The following is a 23207-nucleotide window of genomic DNA, read 5'->3' on the forward strand; positions in this document are numbered from 1 at the left end:
TTGTGAGTATTTTCTTTTTGTGATGGAACAAGAGTGAAACCGTGCAGTAGTCGTTCTCGTGTTAGACTCTCAAGTGGAGAGAGCATGATCACGAGCACCACAGCGGCACTTGGAGACCAGGGGTTTGTAACGCCTGTGATGTGCAGGAACACACATTTTTAAAATGAAAACAAACATCTGTTATAGACCATTTTCATCTGCATGTTGGTCTTGTATGTACAATATTAAACAGCTGAATTTTGGCAGAAGCTTCAGATACATTTGTGAAGTTCCTCTATCCCTTTTTACTTAGGAACATGTGCAATCATTTCAACACTTTGATGTCTGTAACATGTCGATTTATAATTTCACAATTCCTGTACGTCAGGAAGACTGTTCTCGAGACAAAAAAAAAACAGATAAGTAATTCTTGAGTAGCTGCCAACGGTGTTCATCATGTTTTTTACTTTAATTCAAAAGCACTCTTTATTCTCCTTGAAGCACAGCTATTTAAGAGATTACTTTCTAAAATCAGTTAAATAAAGAGCTGTATCTGTCTGCTGTGGCACTCAAATTAATCAAGTCAGATCGCTCCTGTAAAATTTTAATGGAGTAAACTAAACAAGGTTTTTGGAAGTCCTTAGAAATATGTAACCTTTCATCCTTAGAAACAGTTGATGGGATGGTTATTTCAGAGCTCTCTGTAGGTACACATGTATGTCTTAAGAGGAGCAAAGTTAAATATCTTTCCCAGAAATTGCAGGCTTTGCTACACCTCTCAGAAATGTGGTTCTTGCAGAGAACTGCATTAGACATTTAAAGGTTTAAGTTTAAAACATTTGCTTTTGATTAGTTTTATTCACTCTTTGAGTACTTGGTTTTCAATGTAACACGTGAGCAGAACACTACACAAGGTTAAGTGGGAAGACAAGTGAAAACGTTTGACCAAGGAGGAACTCCTCAACATGCCTCAGGCTGAGGGAAGAGAGTAAGTTAGTGCAATTGGGAACAGCTCAAACTCAAGTCAAAAACAGGCTTAATTCTGTGTGCTCAGGTACTGCAGTTGAAACCCTAAACTCTGCTTCTGGCTCCCTCTAATGGACAGGCCCAGACAGACAGAGGCAGAGTCAGAGTCTTGAAGCTCACAGAAATTTGTCAGACAATATAATCACACAACACAGTACCCAGAAGACCAAATGAGCTGACAATAGTTCAATACACGTGGTGGTGGTGACAATCCAACACATGGTTTCACAGGTAAGTATAAATGTGCAGGATTGAGCACACTATGCAGTCCCTGAGGATGAATACCCATTGACTGGAAATGTGCTGGTGTACTCATCCACTTAAAAGGGCGACACAACCAAACCACTTAATTATAGACCGTTAGGTCTTCTATGACATGCAGGTAACAGAAATGTAAAATGGGAAAAGGGTAAGCTTGAGGAAACTGAAAATGAAGTGCTTGAATCTTACACATCTTTTACATCTGTAGACAATGTGGAGAAGTAATACCAATGGCAAACAAAGTTAGGATATAGAGTTAAAAGTGTAGACTAAATGAAGGTATTCAAATTGCACAATGTAATTGTAAGATCTTTTGGAATATGGTGTACTATTTCAGTCACCTTGTCAGAAGAAAAATACTGCTGCTCTTGGAATCAGTCCACAGTAGAGCAACAAGATAACCTTTGTAACTTTCCCTAAATGCTTAGTTTTAGCACAGTCAGCAGTCAGCAAAAAAAGTGGCAGATGCTCCTTTATAACAGGAAATGTAGGGACCTTCGTCATGTTGTAGAAACGGACTCTGCGAGACTTCACGGGAAGAAAATCTGAATTGCCAGTGCCCAAACAAGCAAGGCAGGCTGAATCTGCTCTCTTTTGTGGATTAAATGTGATGCAAACCACTGTTACACACACAACATTTTTCGGCATCAGGAAACATCATCTTTGTGTAGTGGGGCAGAGAAGAAGCTTGTGCGCAAGGGGAAATCATGCAAATCGCCTTCCCACACCTTACAAAGTGACTCTGCTCCCAGGAGATGTCACTAGGTTACATCAACCAGCTATAAATGGAATGCTGGAAAAGTGTGTTCCCGCAGGAATGTTTGGTGAATGCATCCAGTTTATTAAATCCATACATAAATCCTTACTACGACTGTTTGATATTGATCAGAAAGTGAACATTCGTAGTTGTATAGTTGACTATTTACACTGCTCATAGTTTGTTAAAATTGGACTGTGCTGGCACTTTTAATCTGCTGCACAGCTGTCTCTCTGATGTTATATTTTTTTAAATCAGTATCACTGCAACAGTGTGAACAGTGAAATGAATCTGGTGCTCTTTCCTTTGCAGGAGCTACAAAACAAAATGTGATAGTTTTAAAACTGAGCGTTGGCCTCAAGATGTTTCCTGTTTTTTTTTCTTTAACGTTTTGGGAAACTGTGTGTGTGTGTGCGATTGGACTTCATGTGTGAAGTATGGGCACATGACTTCGGCTGACATTATTGAACAGTGCAATGTTTTAATTTTTCTCAATTACTTGTTTCCAGATTGTCTCCACTATTAATTCCTGATATTTAATTGGGTTGAATTCCAGAGGATGCTGGAGCACTTTTCATATAGATGGGGAACCACTTTAGTCATCACTGACTAATTATATCACCACCAACCTGGTGGCACACAGCGGCCCCTCTGTACCTGCAGCCCCACTGCCTCACTCAAGGGGACAAGTGAGAAACATGGTCACAGGGTGAAATAAGGGGGATTGTACATGCCCAGAGTGAAATTTAGTTAAGTCCCCTAGACCTGCAAACAGTATCCTGGGACCTTAATAATCAAGTAGATTATTAGTTTCACCTTATTTTAACATTTCGTTTGAAGAACGGTACATCGTACAGCAAAGAGTCTTCAGTCACCACACTAGCACATTGGTTTGGAAAATCTGGTCTGGGGAAAGAGTGCCACCTACAGGCCCACCAACACCATTACAGCAGAAACCCCAGTACTGACCAATCCCAGCCTTGTTTAATGCTGCTGTCAGTTGTACCTTTAAACTCAGCACTTGGGTAATAAACCAACCACGATGATGCGTGGCTGATAATGAGCGAAAGCATGAATCTCAGCCTTCTTATGGGTGCAGTTATAAAGAGCTTGGTGCATGAATGACCAGAGAATAAATCACAGCTAGCAGACAGAGAAACCGATCCCCCAGACAACAGACATGTCCTGCAAATCACTGAGACGCTAACAAAAGAAAAAAGATCTGCTGTTAGCAGTAACACAGAGTTCCCTCCTCCATCCAGACCAGCCCCCTTTACTTTTGTCCTCAAAACTGCTTCGTGATCAGTTTCCCAACAGGCCAGAAAAAAACAATGTTCTTTCCTGCTGATTCAGCAGAAGGAAAATGTTCTTCCATGGCGTTCCGACTTAGCTATAAACTTTCATTGTCTTTACAATGTTTGTTAATCATACACTAAAAGTCTGTCTATCGCTGAACCTTTGACTCATTTAACTAATCTCATTTACAGTTTTTCTTCTGTGCTTTCCTGAATAAGAGAACAGTTCTAGATTTAAGAAAACTCCACCATGACTGCTATAAAGATTAAGGTAATGCAATCTTTCTAATTTTCTTGTTATATACATTAGTTTGGGAGTACTCAATGGCTAAAGAATATTGTTTTTAGGGTCTAAATATGCAAAATATTTTTGTAACTAAAATGTATTTCTTTGTCCAGTTGTGGACAAATACCGTCTCAATGTGCTTAATGTTCAATTCCAAGACCTTTAGGAATCTGTAATATATATGTTGGATTTAATAAAATTTTTCTTAACACTAGTAGTGTTGAGTTGCATAAATAACTGTTAATAAATGCATAAAATGAAGCAAAAATATATATTTTTAAATTCTGTTCCCAGTTACAAGGAACATATGAAAAGAGAATGTCAATTCTTTATTCTATAATTTGTTTTAATGCAAAGCTATACTATAATTCTCACTGGACAGTTATTTAGCCTATTACTGTAAATACCTTTCTCATCTAGTTATATTTCCAAAAAGGAAAAAAACCTAATGATTTTAAGAATTGTGAATTAAACATATACGTGTTTGTGATGTATTTTTTGTTTCATGATGTGTAATCTTTACAGTTCACTTTGGCCAGTTTTTCCCTGTGTTCTCTGTTTCAACACACAATTAAGAGAATAAATACGAAAGCTGTGCGATTTTGGTTTTTTAGAGTTTTCTTGCATTTTCTTCCCAACCATCCTAAAAACGTTTTAAATGTTTTATTTTAATGTTTTGTAAAATTCCTCTTATGTGACACTCTGGTTATCTCGGTAGACAGAATTATGTTTGAAATATCGCTAGAATAATTAGTGTACAGTTTCATATAGCGTCTAAGAGTGGTATATTGGTAGATTTCTCACCGCTATGTGGCAGCCTTACAGATAAAACACCATCTCTTGTAAACACCAATACAAGTCCAGCTTCCATTGAATTATCCATTTATCCACTTTCTAACCATTTCATCCACTTCAGAGTCATGGGGGAGCTGGAGCCTATCCCAGCAAGCAACGGGGCGCAGGGCAGGGTACGCCCTGGACAGGACGCCAGTCCGTCACATGGCCACAGACACACCCACCTACTTCCAGTTTTCCCAGAAGCAGTATATCATTGGGCTGTAGGAGGAAGGAAGATGTATTGTAATTATTATTAAATATTTCAAATGCTTGGTTAGCAGCTAGCATGTGTGGTTTATTAAATTATAAAATAGTAATATACATAGTGTACTAATCAAATTAGCATGAAATCTTTAACAGAAATGAACTTTTTTCTTATCAGGCAGGAAGTGTGCATTTCTACAGCAAACCTAAACCGCCGTTCCTCGAGATTTTCACCCGGAGCCTGATAATCCTCTGCACGGCCTTCGCCATCGTGCTGTCCTCCATAGCCGTGTGCGATGGACACTGGCTGCTGGCCGAGGGCAAGATGTTTGGACTTTGGCACTTCTGTACCCTGGAGGATAAGTCTCTGCCCAACTGCACGACGGATCTCGGGGAGGCTGGCGTAGACTCCCTGCCGGTCGGGCTGGTCTTGTGCAGGTCCGTGGTGTCCTTCAGCGTGGTGGCGGCCATCTTCGGCCTGGAGCTGCTGGTCATGTCTCAGGTGTGCGAGGACCAGGACTCCCGGAAGAGGTGGTCCGTAGGATCCGCGCTCGTCCTCCTGTCCTTCACGCTGTCGGCGTCAGGGCTGCTGGGGTTCGTCGCCCTGCTGTGGAGCTACGCCAGTCTCCTGGGCTTCAGCCTGACATTCTGGTGTCAGTTCACAGCAGCGTTCCTCTTCTTCCTGAACGGCATGAGCGGACATCACATCCACAGCATGGTCCTGCTGCCAGTGGGGAACGCCGGGAAAATCTTAGGATGAGATTCCACCTTCTTTCTGGATTCAGGGCAAACATCCACGTACAGTACGGTCACACAGTCTAAGAGGGCCGCTGTCTAGGTGGGATCTGATAGCAAGTCGTGTCCGCATGGCAGTGTATCACATTATATGCCTGTTACTTCTCTTTGTGGGGACTTCCTGTTGACTCTCATCAATAGCCTTTTCACTGTTCCAGACTCGGCTCAGATAACAAGGATTTTCCTTGACACTTTCAGACTTAAAAGCAGGTGCCATGTGGTTTGGGAACAGAGCCATTTGCACTGCAGAGATGTCTTCTGGTTGTCGGGAGTTATTATCCTTGTGAGGACATTTTCTAAGATTGTGTCCCAATGTGGCAAGTAATACATACTGTAAATACTGATGGGCATTGTAACTGAAGCTGCCTTCTGTATTTGTTAGAACAGATGAATACATTCAGAATAAAGATATTGCCTTTATAGCTTGGTTTCAAATAGTTGAGGTTTGAAGGTAAATACCCGTTTCACAGATTCAGGAAATGGCCAGATTTTTGTTAAAGCCTGTCATTTAAGGCAAATGTTAGAAGAGATTGTATTGTATTGTCTTTTAATTTCTTTAAGTTTTTACATTTCGTACAGGTTAAAACTGCACCACATGAACAAACAACTTGTTCTTTTTCTACTTCAGTGAGCCACACCTGAACAGTACAGTCAGGAATTTAAAGATTTTAATGTTATTTTCTTAACTCACCAGGAGTTTTGTTTGTCAAGACTGTCCCATTTTCCTTTATTTCAGTAAATCTTTTTTACTTAATAAATATTTTTGTTGGGTTTATACATCTTTGTGAGCATTGTCCAGCAATACAATTGTTTCCTCGGTGTCTCTGATGCTGAAGGTCAAGTGAGGCCTTTTCCTTCTTGTCTGTCCGCTGTCTGTCCCTGGGTCTCACTCCAATGACATGCTGGTACAGTAGGTTAATTAGCTTCTAGGAAAACTGACCCTGGTGTGAGAGTGTGTGGCGGTGTCTAGAAATAGTGACAAAAAGAAAAACCAAAGGAAACATTTTGTGAAAAACTGGAAAAGAGGAAAAATCAGGAGAAGTTCAGCATTCATACCTAAATGCTGGGAATGGCAGAAATTGTTGGTACCACATTATTATAATAATAATAATTGCTTACACTTATATAGTGCTTTTCTGGACACTCCACTCAAAGCACTTTACAGGTAATAGGGACTCCCCTCAACCACCACCAATGTGCAGCCCCACCTGGATGATGCGACGGCAGCCATAGTGCTTTTGCCAGAACGTTTGCCAGAGAGCGTTTGCCAGAACGCTCACCACACATCAGCTATTAGTGGGGAGGAGAGCAGAGTAATGAAGCCAATTCATAGAGGGGAATTATTAGGAGGCCATGATTGGTAAGGGCCAATGGGAAACATTAGCATGTGTTTATGATGTATGTAGAATCACTGACACATGGCTCAGAGAGAGTGATGGTGAAGCATACAGGATTTCTGGATATAGATTTCTGGAGAGACAGGAAGAGGTGGAGGTTTAGCACAATACATTGAAAAGAGCCTTCAGGCACTGCAACCTAACCCTGATTAATTAGGTGTCTCAGAATCTATATACAGTAGGTCAGACATAGAAATACGCTCAATGGGCATTGTGTAAGAGTGTGCTACAGACCCCAGATTCAGACTGGATAGTCTCAGAATTATATATATATACAATTCTACAGACTCAGAATTATAATGGCATCTTATATAATGAAGTCAAAAACGTATGTGTACAAAGAAGTAATTAGCATGGGAGAATTTAATTTTCTTCAAAACATCTGGAATAACCATCAGAGATGTGAAACTGAAATAGTTGACTTGGGTTAAGACAGTTTCTTCACTCAGAAAGTCAGAAAGCGTACAGGTAGTGATGCCTGCACTGACCTAGGCTTTCCAAACATCAAAATGGAGGGATGAAAACATGTTTTGCCTTTAAGTACATCAATGGAATCTCGAGTAAATCATTACAGTTTTTTTTTTAAAATTACAACAGAACACTAAAGCAGAGATAATAACCAGAGATAATAAATGGAAGTCTGCCAATTCTACATGAAGAAACTGGCAATAGTACACGTACTGTAGACCATCAATAAAACCCTTTTAGCAGGAGCTCAAGTCAGTGCTAAAATACCTAAATATTCTAACTTTAAGAGAGAGAGAATAGGAATTAACAGAAATGGAATCAGGAGGCAATAAGCAAGATTTTAAAGATATTCTGTCTGAAGCACAGTAATTGCCATAAAAGTAAGATTTGGATTGTAAGATGGTCAATGGGTAGGAAACAGATAAGTGGTGAGAATTTAAAATGGGGTGATGCAATTAGTGGAGTAACACAAGGGTCTAAATTAGGGCCACTGCTCTTTCTAATTCATATTCATGATCTAGATTTTGGTATAGTGATTGAACAAGCTGAGTTTACAGATGATAATACAGGGCTTTATCAAATGCTGTAGAAGCAGCAGGTGGAAAAAAAACACTTGAGACATTAAAATGAAGGACTGGGCAAACACCTGTCATTTAATGTAAACAAAAGCTGACTATTACACATGCTGCAGGTAGGAAAAAACATGATAAATGGAAAATCCTTAACTTGAAGAAGCTAAGTGACACATTATCTTCATCTAAACTTTAAGTGGATACAGAGTCAACAGTATAGTATTTCAAATAATTGTAGTAGTTAGGCCTCACTTAGAATATTTGTCACCATATAGCAAAATAAGGTTCTGTTCTGAAAGGCTAAAACCTTTTAGTCTCAAATAGAGTTACCCACAAAAAGACCTGATTCAATATTTAAAATCCTCCAGGACTTTGACAGAGTCAACCCATCAGACTTCACCACAGCACACAAGTGGAGACAGCGCGTAAGTGCATTTCAAACAGGTTTTTTGAGAGAACACAGTGTTGTACGAGCTACCAGCAAACAAACAAGTTAGTTGGGCCAAACGTTGTCCTCTCATTTGTAACCTTTGTAACCTTTTTTATATGCTCATATCAACAGTCTTACAGGCTTATGTATTCAATCTATTTTTAGGTTTTTTATTTTCTCATTTAGTATTTTATTTTTCTTCATAAAGTGGGTTTACGATGTGCACAGTTGTTATATTTTCCCCAGTGCAGGATTCGCCCAATGCACATCTCTTGCTTGCTTTTATCATCTTTTCAAAGGTTGATTTCCATCTCCCTGTCCTTGGTGGGGCTGCGGTCATGATCTTGTTTATGCCTTCCTTAATGGTCCACACGGTATTAAAAAGTGACGCTGCAACAGGGAATAACACTTAGCAGAGTGCCTAATAGACAGTGTTCTGTTTTTAAAGCTTTTCCCCAAGTCCTATAAAAGATCATAAACAACTTTATCACCTAAATCGGTTCCATAATGGAAGACTAAACACGGATATGACAAAGCAATGAACGTTTTTATTAGTATTCACAAGCTGAGTGCGAGTTTTGGAAAAACTGGACTTTTTTGTTCCTTGATCCCTTTCAATATTTTTTTGGCTTTTAAAATTATTCACTCTTTCCACATTTGTCAGGGATGACACGGAGAGTATCTCCACAAAACAAACAAAAAAACCCATTCCTCTCTGAATCTGAATCTTTGAGCAGCTTTTTTAAAGTTTTTTTTTTTAAGTCCTTCTTAGCTTCACCTCCCACCACCTCAAAGGACAAGAGCTGATTGTTTCACCTGTGGGCGTGTCAGATCGTTACTACACCAAAGACTAGCTATCATGAAACAGACCAATAAATATTTACAAGGCAGGTAGTACAATAAAGAACAGGAATTTAATTTAGTGAGAAAGGATGCATTTACAGCATTATCACCTGGACTTCAATTTGAAGTGCACATATCTCTTCGGTAACGGTGCTAGCAGAGTCTGTAAGCTCCATTTCTTAGTTCAGTTATCATCAGCTGCGCAAACACCTCAGTTTTTAGCAACTTACATAATAAGCAGAAAACGTCTCTCACCACTGCTGATTTAGTAGACGCTGAAATTTTACATTTAGAAGATCTGCACCTTTCAATAAACTGAAAAGCATTTACAGCGTCTTGAAAGCTGGTTGAAGACATCCACTGCAAAGATTTTCCTACTCGTACGATTATCACACAGGTAAAATTGTGGCCGTTCACACCTGAAATGCAACATCAGTGTGCAAAAGGAAACGAAAGGCCGAAGAAACACTACACATTATTGATCTGCAACTTAAAAATAAACATTGAATTAATATATTGATTTAATTAACTGCGACAGAAACATCTGGCTCTGTCTCCATTGTTTGCATGCCTTCCATTCGGTCATCTGCGAGGTCAGAGCTCAGCTCAGGAGCCTGCTAACCTGAACACGCACAGAGGCCTGGCAAGATCTTCACCACAACAGCCTCACAGTGACCTCTGACAGTGTCCAGCCTCTGTACAGTTTTCAGGGCTTCTCTAATACATCATCAAACACTGAAGGCTGCTGGAATCAAATCAGCTCCTATTCCCATCCGAAATTAAACCTTCCCCTGTTCAAACATTGAAAGCGAGGTTCGTACCCAATTTGCAGTGCAGCGGATGTGAAATTCCCCTGTGTTATGATTAACCCTCTTATGGTTTGGTGCACTCGTCAGCTTTTGAGAATTAGGCTGGTGGGTACCGAAGAAGTATTATCCAAGTTGCAAAGCGAACGTTTACAGTGCGTGGTTACGAATACGGCTGCAACCTCTCCAATTGACAGTAATATCTGCACGAGCATCCAGCTCAGTTCAGACTGTCCAAGACAGGCATGGTGCTAGTGCCCTAGAGAACCATTGGCATGCTCTGCAAGATTAGAACAAAGTGACTATATTCTGGATTCACAACTGCTTCTATTACTGTAAGTTTTTTAACCTGCCTCTCTTGCAAAGTCATCTGCACAGCTTTGCCACCGACCCTCTCAAAGAAATGATGTTTGGTTTCTTAAAACTGATATATTTCCTTCAGCTGAACTGATATAGTTCCACGTATTGCAGACTCTTATTGCTCTTTGCAGTCTTTAATGAAGCTCACCGAGCTGCTTGAAGTCACAGTCACTGCCGGCTCTTTTCAAACAGAGCTTGGTGCACCGGTGTCACGGCGTCGTCCACACCGACCGCCAGCGCCCCCTGCTGGGCTCCTGCCCGTCTGCCAGGCTCAGGCCAGGCTGGACTCGCAGTGGCTGGGGTTCCTCTGCTCCCGGGTCAGCAGCGACACCTGCGTCGGCGCCGCCCCGCTGTGGCTGATGGAGCTGTGGTTGGGCCTGGGCTCGTCCCGCAGGCACTGCCGCAGGGTCCTCCTCTTCCTCCTCCTCTGGATCTCGTACTGCACCTGGGGCAGCAGCGAGACAGGCAAAGGCACCTTTAAAACACTGCCGGGTGTCCACTGCAGCCGGCGGCTGAGCAGCACCCTGCAGGTTTCACTGCATTTCCATTTCAGGGTGTTTCAGGACTGCAGCGCACGAACGCCAACGCTGAAGGTTTTGTGTGGACAGAAGATGAAACAGATGCAAGAGAGGGGAGGTGGTCAGGGCTCTAGACCCACACAGAACAGGAAAGCTGGGGGTTCGAATGCTGTTCAGCGAGGTACTTCATTCAGTTCGCTGCAGGAAAACAGGTGCAAATCTGCAACACTCTGGATAAGACTGTCAGCCAAGATAATAACACTCTTTGTCAAAAACAATCCATCTTCCTCAGTGTAGATCCTAGATAGAGACTTGATAGAGAACAGACACAGATTTTCACTGTCTGCTGTGCTAATAAGATAGGCCTGGTGAGGCCCTGTTCAGCTGAAGGGTTATATCCCCCCCTGCCAGTGGCAGTATGATGGGAGGTTATGGGAAGACCCTCTTTATGGACTATTTTCATTGCTTTAACAAAAACTACAGTACTATAATGAAACAGGACTGTACAGATAAATCGTCATATTTTGTCTAAACCATTTTCTTTATCTGGTTTCTTTATCTAGTGGGGGAGTGGGGGAGAAACACAAGTGTTACAGCACATTACAATAATATAAAGCCACATCCAAGGCAATAAAACAAAAATGAAGCACGCAATGTTTTATGTGAGTTTTGCCAAAGGTTTTATGACAGAAACACAACTTCGAGGCGTGCAGTCTGCTGCTGGTACTGTGCATAGGGGAGAAACCCCTGGTTTGCATGGCACAGAAATGCTTAATGTGTCTGTATTTGTTTACCACCGCTGAATCACTTTTGTGGGCCAGTTAGACTGATTGCTTTGGAAAAAGCACAATTTTCTGCAAAAAAGAGCTCATTACCCACTCTGACATGCCTTTTCAAGGCTTAATGAATCCTGAAACGCTTTTGTGCAGAACAATGATGAATAACAATCCAGCTTTTACAGCCAATTTACTAAGCAGGAGAGTGATTAAGACTAAGAGTGGAATCCTGCAGAAAACGCAACAACAGATTCCCACGCTGACGTGTTGACACCTTTGATGAATGAACGGGAGAAAAGCCTTTGTGCCGGGAAGTATCTTCTAAATACACACTCCCACCTCCCCAGCAGGAGTCACAAACAAGGAACACAACATGTAATTACTGAAATAGGTGATTACGAATTAATCACTTTCCAGGTCTCACACTGGGAAATTGTTTTTGACAATTATGAAGTTAAACCAACATAAATTAAACTTCGTCAGCAGTTTTTGTTTGGGCAAATGGAAGAAGAGCAGCCTGTACTGCTTGCTAGCTAGCAAAGGCATTGTGCTTCACATCTTGTGCTGAATCCACACTCAGTCATTCCACACAGACAGGCTAAATTCTGCTTCACAGGGAATCACTCGGATTCTGCAAGCGAAGAAACACTTTTCACTAAACACAAATGACAAATAAACGCTATTGTGCATAACCAATTGAAATGCTAGTTCTCTATTTTCAATACTATCGGAAAAAATCAAAATATTTTTGATAGGTACAAAAGGAACAAAAATGAGTGTTCTTGTCAATATAAAAATTGGGACTCTACATTAGTGTCTGTTAGTGGAACACATCATCTGGGTTATTACAAATCTATATTGATGAATAAGTTCAATTTCCAAAGGATCTGTGTTTTAAGTACGAAAAATATAGGGAAAAACTGAACTTACCTCCCCATTAAGGAAGCAGTAGAGAACTGCAACCACAAACCCCTGGAAAATAAGTTTTTTTTATGAGGAAATGGATCACATTTATCATAAATAGTTTGAGCTGGTGGCGGTCTCAGCATGCAAAGCAAAGCAACAGGTAAAGATTTATTCCATGCTAAAAGGAAAAGAAAAAAAGACATTTCGGCTTCAGGTTTGTAAAGCCCTCTTCAGGTGTGAAAAAGCCGAAACGTTGCGTCTCTTTACTTTTCCTTTCAGCATGGAATAAACCTTTACTTGTTTCTTAGATTTTAAATGTTCAGAAAGGCATTTTTTTTTCTTGGACATTTATGATTATGTTTTATAAAAACATTAGATGCAATGAATATTAAATCTAGCATTGATGTCTAACAGACAGATTCATTAAAAATGCATTCAGCTAATCAGTATTTAAAAAAAAGGTTTAAAGCCTCTCACTGCAGAGAAACAGACCTATTAGAATACTGTAGTTCGTCTGATCAGTTTGCGCTATTCTGTCCCCTGTTCAATGTACAGCACTGCATACTGCATATTGTGTGGAAACTGAGATAGTACTCTGCTGTTCTTTCACACTAGTTCATTATCTGTCGTGGCAACTGTTCCATCCAGAACAACGTTGAAAAAGACATCTCATCAAGGTTCATCAGTCCACATACTGTACGCGAGAACTGCAGGAGCCCAACAGAAAAAAACACACTGGCTTGAGAAGGAGTTCAGGCTTCTCTAAGCGGCCCTGTGATTTTGTTGACTGAGGTGGGCGGTGGTGTGAAAAGGGGGCTAAAGCAGTTTGGGGGTCCCTCTTTCAGGTGGGGTTTTCCGGGCGGCTGGCTGGAGTTGGAGGACCCCCTCTTGAGGGTCCGTCAAACTAATGGCTGATGGGACGGCTCACCCTACACCAGGCAGTGTCACCCCCAACCTCACATCTGACGGTGTTTGTGTTGTTCTGACAAAATATTTTAGTTTTTTTCCCCCAAAAGACCCATGATTAGATTCCCCTACAATGGCCCTGGATAGAATATTTGAAAATAAATTGTTGCATTCCCTGTCAGTGATCCTCTGTGCTACTCTCCTCCAAACCATAATTATTCCTAAAATTAGAATACCTTAAAATCGCAAAAGAGCCTTTCTCTTTTTTTTTGCATTGGCAACAAAGTAAATTGAACACATTTGGTATTTTTCAAAAAAAATATTTACAAAATAATTTAGAAATAAAAGCTTAAAAACCTGAGTTACCTGAGTTGATGCCAGTGCAAGTTCAAAGGTCAACCGTATGTTGGTAGATAAAATGCTGAGGTTGTCAGGGAAAAACGTGAATAAGATGTAGTACGCGCCAAACAGAGGAATTAACAAAAGAGTAGATTTTGCCAGCCTCCTGAAATACAAACATAGTCATGTCAGTATGTTCTCACTGCCTGGGAAAATGTGGCAACTCTCACACAAACAGACACCCTTTCGTATCTTATCCGTCTTTTTCGTTCACTTTTATTTCTTCAGCTTTAACACCTGACCCTTTACCAGGAGATCAGCCACCTCGTTAGAGGACAAACGCAGCCGGTGGTTTTTACAGAGAGTTTGCAAACATAATGAACCAGAAACCCGTAGCACAGCCACTAACCCCTCACTTCCGAGAGATGTCTAGTTAAATAAACCAGCACGTCAGCCCATGTAATCTTCTATGCATGTATTAGAAGCACGAGGGCATGGAAGGCAGCATTGCTGTCTTGCGGTACTGGCATCCGGGTCTTGATTCCAGATCTGGGGTTCTGTCTCTGTGGAGTTTGTATATTCTCCCCGTGTTTGTGAGGGTTTTCTCTGGGTGCTCTAATTTCCTCCCACAGTCCAAACACATAGTGGTACAGTATGTTAATTGACTTCTGGGAAAACTGGTCATGGGTCTGAGTGTGTGTATGAGTCTGTATGTGCCCTGTGTTGGACTGGGGTCTCCCCCCACCCCCCGCGAGTCTGATTTGGAAAAGCAGTCAGCAAATGGATGAATGGAATATGCAATACAAAGGAAGCTGCAAGGATCTCCAGTAAGGAACTATTGATGAGCCAGTCAAAACTGTCCAACACCTCACTTTTCTCCTAGGTTTTTCAATCTCAAGTCTTCATATTGATGGACCTTAGTTCTTCTGCATGTTGCCGTCTTAGAGCCTCCAAATCTCTGATTACCCTCTGGGCTGGAGACAGCTGTAGACAATGAACCACTGCAGAGAAAAGCATTCTGGGCATGGGGCAGGAAGAGTCCGAGCTGAGCCTTGACTTCCTTGGACTTGTGGCTCCGTATGGTCTGCTGGGCTGGCTCACTTGGTGAAAACAGCGCACGACCTGACAACAGGTGTGGTGGAATCTCATTGTTCCACTAGGAGAGCTTCCAGCTTTCAGATCATCTTGCACTGCAATTATTATACAACACACGAAGCTGGAATAATCTCAGATCAGAGTCTGCATGGGTGCTCTGGGGGTCAGCGCGACATATCTGACACAGAGAATGATGTTTTAGCTCTTGGCTGTTTATCTTTTAGCACTTTCCTGGTTGTTTTAATCATCTGAAGGAAGAAGCTGTCAGATCACAAAGACTTGTCAGAAAGAGAATCATAACCAGTGGGCTGGGTGTTTGGGTTAGGGTTAGGGTTTGGCTGATCAAGACAGAAACTTGAAATCTGAACAAACCAAAATAACAGATTTTCCTTTTGTTAAAGGTCTTCTTTTCTACAAAAAGGATAAGTGCCAAAAACATCGGTTTGATGATGATCCTGAGCCATTTTGTCATGTTGACACTTTTTTTAACTCATTAGTGTAAAATCTACACAGAAAAGAATCTGTTGCAAACATACGTTCTGACAAAATGTATTCAGGATTTTTGCCCATAAAATTTAGAACCATAACAAACATCAACCATTATTAAAGAAGAAAGTTTAAGTATGGACTGTTGCGACCAAATAATTCTATAGAGAAAGTTTGATGAACTCACTTGTACTGATTTAAATCATTTCCCCCGACATTTGGAGTCTTCAGTTTGAGCATTAGTATTCTTAAAATACTAATAAAAAACAGAAAGTTGATCTGGAAAAAAAAAAAGACCAATCTTATTATTGAGCACCACCCAAACACCTATACCTGGCTTTAGATTTTGGTAAAACTGCACATGTATATGACACACCTAATGAGGAACAAAGAAAGTTTGAATTCTACGCTGAAAAACAAAAAGGAACCCAGTGTTCCAGCTCTACTTCAAAGGCAAACGTCAGAAACCACGCACAGTGCTGACGTGTCCACACGGCTGTGAAAAAACAGCTACAATGGCAGCAGTTCTGCATCGATATGAATACCTGGGGCTCGTCGTCCACAGTTCTGTCAGATTATCGTTTGCACAACTTTCACTTGCCACAACTTAAAATAGTTAAATAGTTTGGGCTTACCAATATGGATGTAATGACAGGGCCCCTAATGACCCATCGGATGGTGGTGTTATGGCTGCTGTTCCAGCACCTTCACATGCAGAAAGAAAGAGAGCGTTACTGCAGCGAAGGATACAGCAAAAACAAAGAGGAACAATTTGACACAGCACACAGTTCCGTATCCTAGCAGGCATAATTCCAAGACATACTGGTAACCGTACATCACAGAAAGACTGGAAAGACTTTGACCATACTGTACCCTATATCTTCATATAGCATCTTGGCAACAGACCAGGCGATCGTAAAAAACATCGGCGAACCTGAAAAAGAAAAGAAAATTAAGATTCAGTGCAAGGTTTGTTAATGTACTCGCATACAGGTAAATAACGTACTCATTCTTCTCCTCAAACAAACTGTTCCCAAAATGAGAGCAAACAGCGGCTGACTCGATTAACACGGTGAGTGTCATCTTCGAGGCAGCCACTGGGCGTGGGTTTGTCCAAACCCATACAGGCTCTTCACACCCAGCCACCGTTCGCCCGCGCCACCGCGCCTGCTCCAGCGGCCGACGCCCCCGGCGCCTCGCCCCGTTTGTTGTGGACGCGTTCAAAAAAACTAAAAAAAAAAATCGAACGAAGAAAAAGGAACGTACCCCAGCCGAGACCTAGATAGCACCAGTAAAACTTCCTCTCCGAGAAGAACGACACGTTCAACAGGGTGTGGAGGTACAGACCCTCGACCAGCAGCCAGCTGTAGTTGGCCATGATGCAGTAGTGGCAGAAGACCATCACCATCTTGCACCCGACCTAAGGGAAGCAACAGCACCAGGGCCACAGGTGACAACAGGTGCAGACAAACAGCGCAGAAGGCCAGCAGAATCATGGACTGTCATGACCACCCTCTGCACAGTGAATCTGAACCTCTTCACTCTGGGCGTTGATTTAGACTGCCTAGATTCAGATGAAATAGGACTAAGTTATCTTTGATTCCCCTGGCTATTAACCTCGGTTGTAATGTGGACAACTGATTGCATATTTTACTTTATGTATATATTTTTTTTCTCATCGTACATGTATGTCTCTTATTTTTAATGGGTTCACATTGTGTTACATGCACTGCGTATTGTGCTGTGTCTTTTACCTGCCTGCAAAGCATATTTCCCATCTGGGACTATCAAAGTAAATAAGGCAATGTACTGTCCCTACACTGGCTCAATGCCACAGTTCCCAAGCAAATTATAGTTACCGGGTAGACGTTGCAATGATAAATGTCATTATTAGAAAAGAGAACAGCATCCCGGACAAAGACCGACAAGGCACGGAGAATGAAGGACGTGAAGAGCTGGATGTGGATGTAATTCCGTGTGCAGTGGAGTTTCCTAAAACAAAGGCACAGAGAAGTATCCTTAAATAACCAGAGAAAACTGCTCTGCATTTTCTACACTCAACTCCTCAGCCTGCTCCCGCAATTGCAAGGCAGTCAGTCTTTTACACGAGCTTGGGAAGCATCAAACCTTTAGAGTACGGGACTCAACTTGAGCAGGGAATCATCTCCCTTAATATCCACCTGACAAAGTGTTATTTAAAATGAAAAGACATTTTAAGCAAATGTGTTTAACCAAAGCCAGCGGAGCCCAGAGCTGAACCTGGGACTGGAGCATTCTGAGGCAGCAGTGCTAAACAGAACTCCACAAAGGTCTTTTCAACACCAGTATTCAGTGTGTAGCTGTTCTACTTGGAGAACAGCATGACAGGGCCAGCTATACATACAGAAATACACAGCTCATTTTACTGCATGGTACTGGAGTAGTTTTAAAAAAGAAAGGTTTCTTACCTAAAAAAACAGAGGATGCCAATTGCTATGATCAGGGAGACAAGAGATAAGCCGTAGCCCACAGAGTACATGATCTTCATATACTTGAAGTAATGTCCTGTCTGCAGAGAAAGAACAAGATCTTCAGCTGCATGATGACACCTTAACCTACAGTATTTTCATAGCCCGGCCATTCAGACATACCAGTGTTTACTAAACTTGAAACTCAAAAAGTGCATTGTTGTGTTCTCTTTTTTTTTATTGGCCTCCTGAGCTTTTAGGAATTTCTGGATAAAACGGATACAGGTAGTTACACCATATATACAGTAGTAAATGCATACTGTCTTTATAAACGGGGCTCTTGTGACCAATCTGTTCTTTATTTCACTGTTATAAAGGATTAGGTGTAAAGTACCATCTAAGTGTTCAGAACGTTCTGCTATAGCTCTCAAACACAACACGATCAGCGCCCGAGTCTTCAGGCGCTGCCAATATGGGCAGCTCAAGTCTAAAGTGCCACAGCGCTCTTTATCCCTTGAAACCCTTTGTGAATCAGAGGCTCCTGAACTATCCTCACTTCTCAGCTGAGTTCGAATACTCAGGAAGTACATTTGAGCTCCCACATGGGCCCCATCATTCCTCTCGTTCCGCCGCTGAAGAGCTGGAATCGGTCCAGATCCGATTCAAGAGGAGTCTAGCGCTCCACACCTCCTCCTCACTGTGCCTTCTGCCTTTCTATACCAGACTCTGAGCTCCGAGAGGGACACTGACTCCAGTGGCTGGGATCCACAAGGGGACGAGGCGTTTTTTTGTAAACCAGCTGGGCGCTGGGCGATTTTCACACCCTGGCTAAGACGCGCTTCCTCTGGCTCTTGCGGAAGGCTCTTCCCACCAGCTTGTATCCCTGAAACCGGGATTCCTGCTCCTCACAAAACGAAAGGGATCCTGCGCGCACCGTCCTCATCTCGGCTGCTCAGGCAGGAGCCACCCAGTGCACATGCTGACGAGAAACAACACCGGGAAGCGACAACACTGCTAGACTCTCCACGTACTTCGGTAGTAATTCCAGAGACGTTGCTATCGTATCCACAGGCGACATGATGTTCCGGAAACGAATGTGACCAGCCTTCCGAGGTGCAGTTCCTATAAACCCATCCTGTAACACAACAAGGCAACACTAATGATCCGCTACCCTTTGACAGGCAGCACCCCGAAAATCGGGGACATACCCTCTCCAATTAAATCTGAGTGTCCGAAAACGCATCCTTTCATCCTCCGTCCCTCGTATCGGATCTTTCTACTCAAGATTCTGAGCTGGTGGGAGCGCGTGAGAGTCAGACCAACAGCTGGAGTCAATGAAGGGTCGAAATGCATATTTGTAAACCAGGTGGGCGCTGTGAACTTAAAGAACCAAATGGAAAATCAAGAAGACGTCAGATAAGGGGAGTGGAAATCGATGAAGTAATGGCAGTAGTTTAATAACACCAAAATGAGCTGTGTAGCGCATGGGCACTGCCTTCACAAATACTCACTGAAGCCATTGTAGAATAACGTTGCACAGCAGAATAGAAAACTTGTTCTGTTGGCACAAGCTTTTGGACTTCAGATGGTTTTAGAATAAAAAAAAACAGCACATCATACCCACAGTATAAAAGGACTGCAGAGAACAATCCCAATTCAAAAAGACAGAATGCTTCGAGGATTGAGAAAGAAGTGACTCGTGGGGACTAAAAATGGACACGCGAGGGAAACAGTTTGGAGGTGGGAAGAAGGAAAGAGAGGAGACACAACACAATCTTGAGAAGGGCTCGAGCAAAGGGGTTCGGTCAGAGCACAGACAGAAAAAAAGCAAATGACCATAAAAACATAGACGCTGGCGATTTCACATTTGAGAAAAATAAAGAACAAAAGATTTATGCTTTATTTGCGATAACTCTCATGTTGGCTACTCTGGTCCGGAGTTCTTAAGAGTTTTTTTGTGTTTTTTCACGCCACCTTGGACCTTAATGAGTTAATTGAACCAATTAAGCACCCCCCCGTCAGCTGTGTGTTCCAGGTCGTAATCAGGTGTTAACTGGAAAGTGCCTCCTAATCCTGCAGGATAGAGCACTGGAAGTCCAGGGGGCCCACACCTGGTCTGACCTGCACCAATCGAAACGACCAAGCTCGGCCCATCATTTACCTGTGACCCCGGTCAGGGTGATGAGCAGCTCAGGACAGGAAACAGCCACAGTCTCCCCGGCAACAGCAGGATACCAGCACCCCTGGGAGTCCCACATCCCTTCACAGACTCCATGGAAAACACAGCCATCTTAAACAACGAACCGTTCTGGCCATTCGAAACTGTTAGAATAACAGCAGTAAGAACAGTCTTGTTCTTTAGCTCCTTTACAGTGCGTTCATGCGTTTTTTCCTGTTCTTTATTATAATACATTATATTATGTTATAGTATAGTTTAAATTATGAACACAATGCAATTAGCTCACAACAAACAATGGACCTCCCCATACTACAGTGCTAACAGGGCTGATAATATTAATGGCCTTCAGGTAACACAAGCATCTGGAAAGTACATAGTTACAAGGACAGTGTAAATACAACAGCTTATACAGGCAAGTACTAAATCATTCCAGCTGTCACTGTCTGTTTGCCATCGCAGCTGATTTCCCTACTTTAGGCAGAAATATAGGGAGCAGCCTGTTTTCTGAAATGTGGGAAACTTCACAGTGAGGTTTTAGGTGTAACACCACTGGATGGTGCTAGTGTATCATCCTTGTAGAAATAACTACTACAACAGCAAGGTGTTTCTTGAATTCTAAATCCTGCTAAATTTTAGGTAAATAAAATAAAATGATTTCAAGCCTCACATCTGGTAAAAGGCCAAAGTCTGAAAGCCTTACAAAGATTTTCAGTTTTGGCGCTGAGCTGATGAATACCAGGATTATCAGACAGGTGTCAATCAGGTAGCTGATGTGCAAAAGGCAGAATCGTTTCTAAGTTAATGTACCTCAACACATCTGGGTCAAGTTAACCAGATTTGCGGGAAATGTCCTCGATTACTCTGAGTCCAGAGAGATCAGAAGAGGGGGGAAGTGGTTTGAGGTGTTATGCTGTCGATACTGAACACCTTTCACAGTGACCAGAGAGCCTTGCGACCAGGTGAGTGTGTGGCCTCGAAGGGGAGTGTGATTCAGACCAAACCCCTCACAGGCCTGCTGATGAGAAAAGACCGGTGTCGTAGAGCACACTGCACTGAAAAGCACTGGGCAGTGGAAGGACTTGTGAATATATGCCCTTCTTCCCAGTGCACGCGCTGGTTACTTCGATCAGTCTTTTTCTTTTTCATTCGGATCTTTCTGGACCCCACTGAAACAAATGTCAGGGTGTACATGAAAACAGACACTTTCGGCAACGTGCATAAAAGTCCAAAGTTCACAACACTACAGAGCGCGAGAATGGGAGATTCGCTCCTGGGAGTGTCGGTCAGAATCGAGCAGATCGACAGCAGACCAAGACCAAGGTGGTCCCGTCCCGTTTCAAAAGACCTCCAGGGCTCTTCAAAGCAGCAGCACCCAAAGAGCTGGGGCAGCTGTTTCACTGGGATAAATAAGCCAGTAACCAGCTAACTTAGCTCATTAAGCTAAATGAGCTTAAGTTGCATTGACCTATAGGCACACTGGATACCCTTGTCTGAACTGAGGTAGCAGAGATGAGCATCCATCGCTGAAAACTGAAGTGAAAGTTACTGATTAAGAATCGATAACACGCGTTAAATAACTGAAAATCCTTTGGGCCATTCTGATGTGAACAGGAAAATAATTTTCCGGTCTTCAGTCCGATAGAACCGTGAATATCACCCGTTATCGGACCCGAGTTCACAGCCTTTGATCGACCTGGTTCTTTGAGGAACTATTTTGAGCACACTTGGATCGCGCTTGCTAAATAACCTCCCGGTATTTTCTCGGGTTTTTTTTTTCTTTCCTGTCCTTGTCTTTTAACAGTACCTGTCCGATTGGACCCGAGATCTGATAGATTCTGTCTCAGCCGATGAAGTAAATCGTAGCAGCTCTCCTCTTCCTTCAGGAGAATCAAGTGCGCATCACATTCCGGGGGAACAGCCTCGACCTTCAAACATCAACACCTCGGGAAGTTATTTTTATCTCTTTACAAACAGTATTAAATTGAAATAGCTTTTTTATAAATCATTAACTCTTAGTGCTATGTTGCAAACTTTCCTGGGCATATACAATATGTCACGATATATGCCAGCATTTACTGTAGAAATATGGTACTCATTAACTGATACGGTATATATACTGTACACGGAATAGCAGATATTCAAGAATATGCCATTACACAACTGATTTGATCAAATGCATATCCATGAGCTATGCAATTTATTCAAAAGTGCTCCGTATACGCCAATATATTTTCAACAATTCAAACATTTTAAGGATTTGAATTGAAATCCCATATTCACTAATTAAATAATAACGAACCGCTTACTAGTCTATCACATATTAGTCATTTACGTTCTTCTTCACGGTCGAAAAAATACGAATCTCTTATGGTAAAAGATCGCTTACCTGGCCGCAGATCTGTAGTAAAACGAGAAAGAAAAGTTCCCGCATTGTGAAAGTTATCTTAAATATTGCAAACTGCGTTTTATTCCAGCCATAGGTCTCCACGCTCCATTCACCTGCTGATGGGTCCCAAATATCCCACAGTACGTGTTATGCGGGTGCCTGTTTTCTTTTTTAATCTCGTACTATAATGCGTTTAGAAAGCATATCTGATCAGATTGGGTCCATTTTTTCTCCCCAGACAAACATCCAAACTCTTGGAGCACGAGAATAGAGGGCTGTGACTGCGGGGGTCTTCAGGAGACGCGATGCGCTGCCACACGGAGCGGCTCGGCGCACGCTTTGCCGGAGCCCAAGTTCACGCCGCGGGTGACAGGGTGATTACTAAATCACAGCTCCGGGGTGGAAACTTATCGCCGCGAGCAAAGTCCTCGCGTCCGAACCCTGCTCCGAGCGCGAGCCCGAGCACACACACACACACGCGCGCGCGCGCGCGCGCGCGCCGACGCAGGCACGAGCGCGGCAGGTTGAGCCGAAGTCCATTAGTTCTTCGTGTTTTTTCCGATTGTTTTGTTTTGAGTGGAACAAAGACAGCGCCTACTGTTGTACACGATCCTCCTATTAAAAGTCCATGCTGTGGGGTGGGGGGGTTTATTACCCGTGTGGGTGCCATCCAGTTAATCCAGTTGACCATTAATTGTATTGCTCTTTAGAATCCATGAGGATTATGATTACACAAATCATTATGAACAAAGTTATCTACATTATATACAGCGCTACCTGGAACACATAGCATTGGAACCTCCTAGAGTTTAGTTGTAACATAACCGCCTCAAAATCTGGATAAACATTCACT

The 23207-nt window shown here is 42.3% G+C and overlaps 2 protein-coding genes across 7 annotated transcripts; one reads left to right on the forward strand and one right to left on the reverse strand.

Annotated features, from left to right (window-relative positions):
• The first annotated feature begins 3192 nt into the window (after positions 1–3192).
• Positions 3193–6217, forward strand: tmem37 (transmembrane protein 37). 2 transcript variants are annotated; one of them, XM_069196390.1, is made up of 3 exons: positions 3193–3589; positions 4521–4679; positions 4824–6217. In XM_069196390.1, exons 1-3 carry the CDS (start codon positions 3569–3571, stop codon positions 5403–5405), a joined length of 762 nt encoding a protein of 253 aa, XP_069052491.1. In that variant the 5' UTR covers positions 3193–3568; the 3' UTR covers positions 5406–6217. The 2 variants fall into 2 exon arrangements, with proteins under 2 accessions (XP_069052491.1, XP_006636427.1); XM_006636364.3 differs by lacking the exon at positions 4521–4679 and having other exon boundaries at positions 3318–3589.
• sctr (secretin receptor) lies at positions 6138–23079 on the reverse strand. 5 transcript variants are annotated; one of them, XR_011191239.1, is made up of 14 exons: positions 22355–23078; positions 21773–21893; positions 19951–20058; positions 18821–18924; positions 17790–17890; positions 17202–17334; positions 16609–16762; positions 16216–16276; positions 15978–16047; positions 15530–15621; positions 13789–13927; positions 12541–12582; positions 10465–10761; positions 6138–6406 (listed from the first exon to the last, which is right to left on the reverse strand). XR_011191239.1 is itself a non-coding variant. In XM_069196388.1 (13 exons), the coding sequence occupies exons 1-13, from the start codon at positions 22397–22399 to the stop codon at positions 10588–10590; spliced, it is 1335 nt and encodes a 444-aa protein (XP_069052489.1). In that variant the 5' UTR covers positions 22400–23079; the 3' UTR covers positions 7933–10587. The 5 variants fall into 5 exon arrangements, 3 of the variants coding, with proteins under 3 accessions (XP_069052489.1, XP_069052488.1, XP_069052490.1); XR_011191238.1 differs by lacking the exon at positions 6138–6406 and adding an exon at positions 7933–8697; XM_069196388.1 differs by lacking the exon at positions 6138–6406 and having other exon boundaries at positions 7933–10761; positions 19951–20049; positions 22355–23079.
• Between the last annotated feature and the right edge of the window lie 128 nt (positions 23080–23207).

The sequence above is a fragment of the Lepisosteus oculatus genome, chromosome 12, assembly GCF_040954835.1.
Source record: "Lepisosteus oculatus isolate fLepOcu1 chromosome 12, fLepOcu1.hap2, whole genome shotgun sequence".
NCBI lineage: Eukaryota > Metazoa > Chordata > Actinopteri > Semionotiformes > Lepisosteidae > Lepisosteus > Lepisosteus oculatus.